At 43.0% G+C, this 11,194-nt stretch overlaps 1 protein-coding gene across 1 annotated transcript in view; it reads right to left on the reverse strand.

Annotated features, from left to right (window-relative positions):
- LOC103799466 (protocadherin alpha-C2-like) overlaps positions 1 to 11,186 on the reverse strand; it is a 44,928-nt gene extending 33,742 nt beyond the window's left edge. The window contains 3 exon segments of the mRNA XM_009071789.1: positions 193 to 229; positions 8,950 to 10,880; positions 10,883 to 11,186. Coding sequence (XP_009070037.1) covers positions 193 to 229; positions 8,950 to 10,880; positions 10,883 to 11,186 — 2,272 coding nt within the window.
- Between the last annotated feature and the right edge of the window lie 8 nt (positions 11,187 to 11,194).

Here is an 11,194-nt window from a genome sequence, read left to right on the forward strand (position 1 = left end):
CAGAGTAAGTCCGGGTTGGGATGTTTTGGCTGTGGAAACAAAAGCCCAGGATAAGGGTGTTAATGTGAGTAAACAAGCTAACAAGCATATGCATCTGGTTAATTTTGTCAGGAAACTCTGTATGGATCTAGTCAATTTCTGTGAATTGCCAAATCTTTCTATAAATCTAAAAAAATTTTCAAATGGGCACACAGAGAGTGTCTCTAATGTCCGGGTTGGGATGTTTTGGCTGTGGAAACAAAAGCCCAGGATAAGGGTGTTAATGTGAGTAAACAAGCTAACAAGCATATGCATCTGGTTAATTTTGTCAGGAAACTCTGTATGGATCTAGTCAATTTCTGTGAATTGCCAAATCTTTCTATAAATCTAAAAAAATTTTCAAATGGGCACACAGAGAGTGTCTCTAATAAATTTGTTTCCATGCCAAGGCCATTGGCTAGAGATGATCTCTGTGGAGCAATATTTAATGCTGGAAAGTGGTGGGCAGTTATTTCATACATTCATCAACATTTTAGGCATAAGATAAAATAACAACATCATAAATCCAGAAAATACATTGTTTACCTGGTAAGGTGAGGACACTCAAACTCCTGCACTGAATAGCACCTGCTTGAGAGTGTATAAATGACCCCAGTGAAGGAGATATGTGGGGCAGTGTCTGCTGGGAGATTGCTGCTGGAATTTAGTGCACTGCAGAGGACTGAACTGGATGGTATCAGATTTGCAGACTGCAGCAAGACTTTTATTGAAGGTAGACAAGTCCTTTCATAGTACCAAAACCCACTAGTTTCTCCATATTCATGAGAGGGCATAGGAGGTGGAAGGAAAAAATATCCATCAATACCCTTTGGCCAACAAACCTCAGCATATGCTGATGTGCTGCAGAATGACTTGCTAAATAAGGAGATAATTAAGAAATCCTCTGTTGATCAAAAATTGCTCCAGAAAAATCTTTTTGCATTGTCAGGGGACCATCACTATAATTTTCAATTACAGCCAATGCATGCAAGCTCAAGTCCCTTAAAATTAAGCCCTAAGGACATAGCAAGGTTATTTCTCAGGATGCTCCAAACATTATTCTGCAGGTGACATAGTAGTCAGTGCTTAAGTTCAGGCACTGGAATTCGAAGACAGAACTTATGTCCAGAAACATAATGGACTATACTCATTCCTTATGTGCCTTCCACAGTGCCAAACACACAAATAATATATGACAGTAATGGTTTAATTCTCTTCAAATTATTGGAGTCAGATCAGAAATGAATTTGGCCCCATTACTTGAAAGAGAAAGTGTTGAATGTTCTGAATTATTTAAAGCCAACTCTGTCTTTCCTCTTGAGGTTTGGGGTATGCTTTTCCCTAGATCAATAGGTTTTATTCAAACAAAAATGGAGCAATTACAACTTACACTATCACTCTATCACCATACTTCCCAGGTCCAGCATCACTCAAGAGTGGGATGCTCTTGGATGATGCATATCCTAGTACTCTTTATGGTCTGAGTTACACCAAAGGGAGGATGCTGCTATTTGCAACCACACATTAAACATCTGTGCTAGCAATTTCCTTCCCATTTAAGCCCCCTGTTCTCTGTCATGCTCAGGTTCTGCTGAGTTTAGCAGAAAGTGGTCTGACAAGAAGCCCATTATGCATGGTTCTAGTATTTTCTGATTATTTCCATTTTGGCCCTAGTCCCAGGAATGTCAAAGCAACTCTAAAGTCAACCATGTAGTCACAGTCAATGAAAGAGGATAAGGAACAATATATATACTGATCAGATCCTCTCCTGAGGTTGCCTTTCTTGAGTATGAAGGGTGCTGACACCAGAAGATTTCTTCTGCTGGGGATGTTTTGGTAGCAGGGGAACTGCTGGACTGAAGGAAAATCCTCTTTGGTCTATTTTGCAATTTGAGAGGTGCAGGCCACTAATTTGTACATGCTTGTAGGCAGTGTGAGGAGAAAGAATCTTACCACAGTCTCAGGCAAAGCACAGATGAAGTGAGATTACATCAGAGCACTGGAGAAGTCTGACACCACTTGGGTAGGAGTGAGAGAAGAGGAAAATGGCCACTTGCCCACAAGATACAGATTTTTGGGTTTCAGCTCAGAGCTGTCCAGCTCTTGGCTAGAAGACAAAAATCTATGTTCTGTTCCAGTGGGAACTTCCAGATACCAGTTCATAAATGGGCGATGATGGCAGGAGATATTCATCAGTTAGAAACTAATCATTTACTTACTTCATATCGTGGATCAAGACCCATCAGGTCAATATAAAAGAAACAGCAATTAGGAGACTGGTATTTTCATGGGTTACTATCCAGAAGCTAAGGCATCCTGTGACTACTCCCAAACAGTTCTCTCTGCTACTACTCTCTAAGCTGGGCTGGAGTGCTGCTCCTGAGGGAGCAGATGGGAGGAGGCTACAGGATAAGAAAAATACTCTGGAAGTAGTAAGATATATTGCCACGATTGACTGACAGACTTTTCAGGGGCTGTTTTTGTTTTTAACTGGAAAATATCAATGTCTAGGACTTCTGTTCGAAGTCCTCAAAGGAAGAACAGGAGGAGAAGGCAGCTGGGCATCAGTCTGTCTTTGTGCAGATCTATACTCACTCAGCCTTATCATGTGCTCACCAGCTTCTGTTCGAAGTCCTCACAGGAAGAACAGGAGGAGAAGGCAGTCTGTCTTTGTGCAGATCTATTCTCACTCAGCCTTATCATGTGCTCACCACTTGACTGGATACTCTCAGACCCCAGCAAGTGACACATTTGTTCCACACTTGTGTTACCACAGGTCAATGTCCTGCAACTGGCAAAAGTGGGAAATTTCAATTCTGTCAGTGTAACTGGCTTCTCCTTTTGTACCACTGCAGACTCTAATTGTTTAAGATCCTCTAGTCATAAATAAGAGAACAGTTGGTTCAACACATCTTTACATGAGACTAGGCTAGAAAAGCAAAAAGCATGACCAGTAATAGAAGTCCAGCACAGCAGAAGCAGCAAACCTGGCTAGTAGGTAATATGCTTCCCCAGCTCAGATACAATAGTATTGCTTCTTACAGAACCACCAGGAATTCACAGCCTGTCTGCATGCTTGGGTTGGCTTATGTCTCTGCCTATGAACAGACCTTTACCAGACCACCCTTGAAACAGACCTTCACCAGACCACCCGTGAAACCTGCCACATTGCCACGTGCTGTCCTATAGCACAGCATCACTCTGCTGTGACACAGTATGGCACATCTCAAAGTACAGCTGAGTCCTCAGGCAGTCTCAGGGACAGGAGGCTGCACAACAGCTCCCAGTGGGCTCCTCTGCAAAGCCCCATCACAGACCTTGTTATGAGCCACTCAACCAACACCAGCAGGACAAGGTGCAGCTGACCAGGAAGTGTGAGTACAGAGAGGAAGCACAAAGAGGAATTCAGGCTCTGAAGTGGTCCAGGCGCTTCCCAGTTGCATATCCCCACACTCTCAGTATGTCACACAATGCTGACAAAGATAATATAGTTTCTTTTACCTCCCCAGCTCCCAACTCATTACAAGACTCTGTTCCCATTCTACTAACTTTTAGGTAATTTTAGCTTGCTATTCCCTCAGAGATTTTTGGAGGCCGTGTAGCAAGTCCAGTGGTCCTGTCCTTACCACCTGTCACTGGAGGTGAGAGAAACCACATGATCCAGCACAGCAGGAACCAATCAGACCCTGTTTCTCCTGTCACCTGCTTTTTCTGATTGAGTGACAGCACATATCACTGTGTGATAAGTCAAAATCTATCCAAGTGGCTATAGAAATGATTGCCACTGCATCAGGTGAACACCTCACGCCACCAGTTTGCTCCTGCCAGTTCTTCCAGGCACCAGGGTTGCATTCTGCCAGCCACATAACCACAAGCATTTATGTCACTAGTCATAAACAATGAGCCCTATAGGGAAGTCTGATAAGCAAAGTGAATGCATAATATCAAACAGAGCCACCTTAGGAGCAAAAAAGCTCCTGCAAAATGTCACACAGATGTTTTCAAATGGGTTAATTGAGGAATCATTCTGTTGGTTTGTGAAGAATAAATTTAGCTGAAAACATATCGTCACAAACATTTTGCTCAGTTCTCTTCTTCAGCTAATACTTGAACACAGTAAGAATTTGTCCCTGGAACAGGAGGAATTTCTAAATTTTGTGAGTGCTGCCCTGATCCCATATTCATGGAAATCAATGCAAATGCTACCTTTCACTTCAGTGCTTGTCAGAACAAAACCTGCTTGAGGTAGAGAAGTGTGAATCAAACATTTGTAAACAGTTACCAGATGCTGAGACTGCTAAAAGCATCCCACTTCAGTCCTACTTCCACACAAATGCACAACAGAATGACATAAGGTATACTTATCAAATGTATCTGCTTTGAAGCAATAATAAAAGCCTTTTAGAACCCCTGACCACATAAAACCCTGCTTATTTTCCAGTGAGACAATGCTGACAGATGTGGGGAAACAAAGGTTTCTATTCCTGCTTTGCTTCTGTAAATGTTTAGAATTAATTTCATGTGAAGAACAAACTATTTCAACACGTGTTTATCATACAAGAAATCAGAATGGAAACTGAAAAACGATGTAATTCAGAAGCCAAAATATTTTCTTCCTGGCAGTGTTCATTTGCATTCCTAACTCTGAGAAAATTTAGGTGAAGAGAACAGGCAAAGCTTCTGTAGAGTATATATAATGAGTTCCTAGAGAAGGAAAACACCTCTGCTTAATATTGGATGCAAATTTCTGCTGGCACAGCACTAAGCATCAAACCAAGTATTTGACTGCCCTGAAGCACTGAGCACTGTCCCTGCTTAGCAAAGCAGGTTCAAACACTGCCACTAACCCAAAGAACAAACATTTATAGTTAACCTTTTCAATGTCAGTGGGGCTAGAGAATTTCTTAAAGGCTTAAGTTCTCCAAGTGAGATTGTAAGATATTCCACCATTAATACCTCTAAAGCCTCTGAGATAAATCTCCTGGAAAGACTGCTCCAGACAATGCTGTGGGTGTACTAGGTTTAGACACTTCAAAACATGCTTGCATGTAAAGCAATATTGAGATGTGTTTAACTCAAGCGTTGCTTGTTTTCTCCCATGTGCTTAGCATGCTGGTTCTGAAGTGCAAAATACAGAGAAAGAGTCAGAAGCAGAGCAAGCAGCTATAAAACTCCCCTGGGTCTTACCAGCACTAGTGTGCTGTTTTTTTTCCAATTTCTTTAAAAGTGTCCATAGAGCAATTTGCAAGTTTATTTCTGAATATCACATAAAACATCATATTTTGTCAGCCATGTGTGTCACCAGACAAAAAAAAAAAAGAAGGGGGTACAAGAAAATGTACGATAGAAAGAGTTTATATCTAGTTCTATAACCAGACAAAAAAAAAAAAAGGGGTACAAGAAAATGTATGATAGAAAGAGTTTATATCTAGTTCTATCAAGCATCCAAATTGTTCACTCATCAATTAGGAATGTGCCAGGCTGCCTTCTGCTGGGGCAGAAAACTCCTGTTAAGACACATTGGTTTGATTGCTATTTCCTGCACTGAAGGGAAAAGCTTGTCATGAGATGCAAGACATAAGGAATGAGCTTAACAGCACAGGATTCAAGAACAAGACAGGAAAGATGAAAAGCCAAGGACCAGACACTACCCAGACATCATTCAGCATCTTCACAGAAATATGAGGAAACAGATTCCAGACTAAAGCACTGAAACCCTTCCTGAAAATGACAGATCATTGCTGCAGCAGTGCCCAGTAATAAATTCACATCCTCACACAACCCCCTTTATAGCCGTGTGCACCCCCCTGTAGAAAGGCAGGAATCCAGGTTGCCCATAGCCTCACTCAGTGCCAGAAATGAAGCCAGAGTACTTTTCTATCCCTGCATTTGCCTACACTGGTCCCTCTGCAGTAGTTATCTGATGAGAGAGCAATACCCATTAACTCTGCATTGCAATGCTTATCACCAGCCTCCTGACAGCAATAACAGTGTCCAAGGTTTTCTGTGCAGCTGCATTAGTACATTTCTTCTTTTACAAAACACCCTTGGTTTGAGCTATACTTACAAACCTATAAAGGACCACACAGGTAAACAGGGTAAATGCAGAAGCACAAGCTGTCTTGCAGAAATGAGTTTCCATTCCACCATCCCAACACTAGCAGTACAAGTCAGAATAGTCACACAGGAGTCAGAGCTTCACCAGGTACAAATAATACCCTACCTAATCTTATTGCACTTGGTTTCCCCTTCCAATACATCCTGCTAACAACCCAATAAAGTCAGTCAAAACTTAGTGTAACTGTTAGCATCTGTGAGCTTACTAGTAAATATGAAAAGAACTAAGACCTTATTGCCCCAACTGTTACTGAGATTAATCCCAAATACCTGAAATATTTTTCCTCTCACTGTATAAACAACATTTGCAAAACATTAGCCTTTGTGAAACCCTGTGTATGATATGCAGACACAGAAAACCCATTCACCCAGTCCCATCCTCATCACTACTAATAGAAGATCCATTCCCAAAAACTGCATGGACAAAAGGAAAGGACCTGTTCACATTATCCTAAAGTAACATACAGATCAGAGATTAACTTTGTAAACCAACACAAGGTAAATCAGCACAGTCTTTTAAAGGCTGAGTCAAAATTCATTTTAACTAAAAAAAGAAACACAGTTCTTTGCAGATCTAATAATACAAAGATCATTATCCTTAAAATGTAGAATTCAGTGTTGCTAAGCAATTGATGGCATCTTCAGTGTAAATGCTGAGCTTGAAACAGGGGAAAGACATGACTTTTAGTATGTAATTAGCTAGGAAGTAGTAATTAATGAATGCTATTACATTCACCCATTTCCTCACATGCACATGGCATTGATACATCTTCATCAAACGTCCTACCACAGGACAGGTTAAGAAGCAGAGACCTAGGGAAGGGAAAGAATGTGAGTAGAACTTGTGAGAACTTCACCTCTGTTTAAATCGTACAGAGCTATTTGAATAATTGATTCCTCTTTTGGATCTTAACTCCACACAAGCAGCATTTAGTAGTCTGTTCTATACCTGTCTCTGCTTTTGTACTCCAAGACTGGGCTGGCTTTGTTGCCACTGCCTGATCTGCACTGGGAATCCAAACTTGCTAATTCATTGCATTCCATGTGAGAACTTCACCTCTGTTTAAATCGTACAGAGCTATTTGAATAATTGATTCCTCTTTTGGATCTTAACTCCACACAAGCAGCATTTAGTAGTCTGTTCTATACCTGTCTCTGCTTTTGTACTCCAAGACTGGGCTGGCTTTGTTGCCACTGCCTGATCTGCACTGGGAATCCAAACTTGCTAATTCATTGCATTCCATGGAGTGATTCACAAAATGTGATAGCAATCTGCTTGCTAAACTAATTTCCTACTGGTCTTGCATCCAAAATGAAGCAAGTTTTAGTTATTGCTTCTCTTCCCCCTCCAGAAAATCAGATAAAGAGTGCAAATTTCACTCTTTGGTTCTTCAGCATACATGCTTATAGAACTTGTATCACATTCCCTCCTATATAAAGCAGATTCCAGGCATTTTATTACACTCAGAACAAAATTCTAGGTACAGAAACTGTGTAGAAAGAGAAAAAATACTTCCCCCATACCCTGCCACTGTGATTCACAGAAAATCACTGCATGAATTTTAAATGGATTAATGTTGGATGGATGATCATTACTCTCTAAAAGCATTTTTATGGAAGACTTGACAGTCCTTAAGATTTGGACATCTTTGTGTGACTAAAACACAGTTGCAAAAGATGCTAATGCCTTCATATGTGAGTAAGGATAAAGAAATAAATACCTGAGTTCTATTTCTGTGGTAAGAACACACAAGTCAGCTAGAAAATATCTAGCTTACCAGTTACTCCCCCAGTTTTCCCATGTCTGGAGGCACAGCACACATTAATGCACGAACTGATCTTATACCTGCCCACAATTGTAGGATACAAACAAGTAATTGTAACAAGTAACAGTAATTGCAGTATTTTCCTTTTGTGCATCAGAATTAGTCTCTCCTGTGAGTCTCTCTAAGTACAGCCCCAATATGTGTAAAAAGGAAACTGCACAGATCATGCAAACCACAGAGCAGCTGCAGGCTGCCTGCACACCAGCAGAAAGCAACCATTAATTCTTCACTGTGGGGAAACCTTGCAGAGGTTAATACATGGCTGGTCAAACTATAGGTATTAAATAATTTTCAATAGCAACTCAGTAGGTTAGAAGTTGTCAGTGCAACATAATGATGGTGACTTGCTGTAATTCTCTGCAAAGATGTCACTGGGTTGTCACTGGCCAGAAAGCATGAAGTGCAGCACTGGGTAGAATAAACCTTATCAAAGGAAGGATTTTAGTTTGCAGACAACTGAAATATGCCCGTATTAGTAAGAAAAGCATATTATTGCAAGGATTTCAATTCACAGCTTTCCTTAGGTATGAAATCAGCAAAGCAGCAAACATCTGTAACTGTCATAAAGTTACCCATTGATTTCCAGGCTAATCATTGATGTTTATTACTTTGTTCCTGCAATATCAATTTTAGCATTAAAAATTTAAGACCACGTGTGTCGTTCCCCAACACCCAGTGGCAGCAGGCAGGTTTATATCTGTAAGAGAAAAGGGAAGGAGGGAATACTCAATACAGCACATGCTGCAAAAATTTAGTGAGTTTCAAACAACAGATGCATATACTGAACTTACCAAGTGGACCCTGAAAGTCTAAGTATTTACCTAGAAACAAAATGCATTGCACAGATTAAATTAATTACAACCAAGTTTCACAGCTGGGTGTCAGTGAGCCCCAAAGGGAACAGCATCTAAGTTTTCTAGTTGCAACCTCTGCTTGAGTACAGATTTGCTCAGAGCACTGTACAGACCATTTACCACCATAGCCTCACCTCATTAGGAGTAATGGAGTCATTTCTAAGTATGATCAGGTTTTGTGCACTCTGCCCACTTTGGCCTGTCAGATGCCTCTCAGTCATCACTGCAGAGGGACCAGTAGTTCCTGTTGGGCCACAGGTATTGTAAAACATGAAAGTGTCACTTCCTGAGCCTGCAGTCAGGCATGCCTTATAGCAGTACGTCTTGGTGAGAGACCCATTGCCCCTCACTTCAATGAAATGGGGTTGTACTTTTAAACCTTGGGGCAACCTAGCATCAATGTTGTTGTTGGCCTGCTTGTACATATCAGCAGTGCTCCGTTCTCTGACCCCACAGGACCCTGCACAGCAGGAGGCCCCATACAGACTGTATCTGTAGCACTTGATAATAGTGAGCCCAATGACTGTGAAAAGGAAAACGAAGGAGATGGCGCTCAAAGCGATAATGAGATAAAGAGTCATCTCTGAGTAATTGCTTGGACTTTTAAAGTGTCTTCTTCTATCAGGGATGATTTTGGAAACTCTGTCCACCACAGCAATAGTGATGGATACTGATGAGGACATCGGTGGCTCTCCATTGTCTCTCACCTCCACCGTTAGGTTGAAAGTAGGTGCGCTGTCCTCCCCCAGTTTGCGAGTAGTCCTGATCTCCCCAGTATGGAGCTCTATCCTGAACAAACCTGGATCTGAGGTTTGCACCAAGTAGAAGAATAACCAGGCATTTTGTCCTGAGTCCCCATCAATGGCTATAATTTTGGTTACCAAATATCCAGCATATGCAGAGCGTGGGATCATCTCCAGGGCTGCTGAAGTGTTGGTTGAGGTAGGATACAGAATCTGTGGAGCATGGTCATTCTCATCCACCACGTAGATGTAGACAGTGACAGTGCTGCTCAGTGATGGGATCCCAGCATCCTGAGCCTGGACAACCACCTGGAACTCTCTTAGTGTCTCATAGTCAAAAGACCTGACAGCATACATGTTGCCACTATCAGATTTAATAGAGACATAGGAAGCAACAGGTAGCCCTTCAATCTCCCCATCTAGTAAAGAATAGGACACCACGGCATTTTGAGCAACATCTGGGTCAGTGGCTTTGATAGTGCACAAGAAGGCTCCAATGGGGTTGTTCTCAGGGATGTAAACTGAGTACACAGGTTCCTCAAAGCGTGGAGGATTGTCATTGATGTCAGAGATCTCCACATGGATCACCTTCTGAGAGGACAGAGGGGGGTTCCCAGAGTCAGTAGCAGTAACTGTGATGTTGTAGGCTGCTGCTTTCTCGTGATCCAGCTTGCCCTGGGTGACCAAGGTGTAGGAGTTCTTGAAGGAGTTGAGTGCAAATGGCAGGCCGGGGGGAATCCGCAGGCTCACCTGCTTGTTCAGCCCTGAGTCCTGGTCAGTGACACTCATCAAGGCCACCACAGTTCCTGTCTTTGCATCCTCTGGCACTGGGCTGTACAGAGAGGTCAGTTCCACCTCAGGGACATTATCATTGGCATCCACGATGTTGACCAGCACCTTGCAGTGCCCAGCCAGAGAGACAGGGCCCTGATCAGTGGCTTGTACATAGATCTCATAGGAGGATGCCTCTTCATAGTCCAAGGTGCCATTAACCCGCACCTCCCCTGAATGTGGGTCCACACTAAAGAGCTGTCTCACCTTCTGTGGGGTGTAGCTGCCAAAGGAGTAGATCACATCCCCGTTAGAGCCCTCATCAGGATCTGAGGCATTGAGTTTGACTACTAATGTGCCAGGCAGGGAATTCTCCAGAAGGCTCACGGTGTAGGTGGAGCGGTCAAAGGCAGGTGGGTTGTCATTGGTATCCACAACTCTTACAGAGATCTGGGCTGTACCAGACTTGGGGGGATCCCCACCATCCACAGCAGTGAGCACCAGCTGCTGCAGGGCACTTTGCTCCCTGTCCAGAGGCTGCTGGAGCACCGGAGCTTCCTGCCGCTCTGGAAACCTTTCAGGTCCAGGGCAAAGTGGCGGTTGGAGCTAAGCAGGTAGCTCTGCACAGAGTTGGTGCCCACGTCGGGGTCCTGGGCACTCTCAATGTGGAAACGAGCCCCGGGCACGGCAGACTCACTGATCTCCAGCCGGTAATCCTGGCGAGGGAACCGCGGCGCGTTGTCATTGATGTCCAGCACCTCCACCTCCACGTTGTGCACCTCGATGGGCTGCTCGACGACCAGCTCCAGGCTGAGGAAGCAGGCTGGGCTCAGCTCGCACAGCGCCTCGCGGTCCATGCGCTCCC

The sequence above is a fragment of the Acanthisitta chloris genome, unplaced genomic scaffold (genome assembly GCF_000695815.1).
Source record: "Acanthisitta chloris isolate BGI_N310 unplaced genomic scaffold, ASM69581v1 scaffold13113, whole genome shotgun sequence".
Classification (NCBI taxonomy): domain Eukaryota; kingdom Metazoa; phylum Chordata; class Aves; order Passeriformes; family Acanthisittidae; genus Acanthisitta; species Acanthisitta chloris.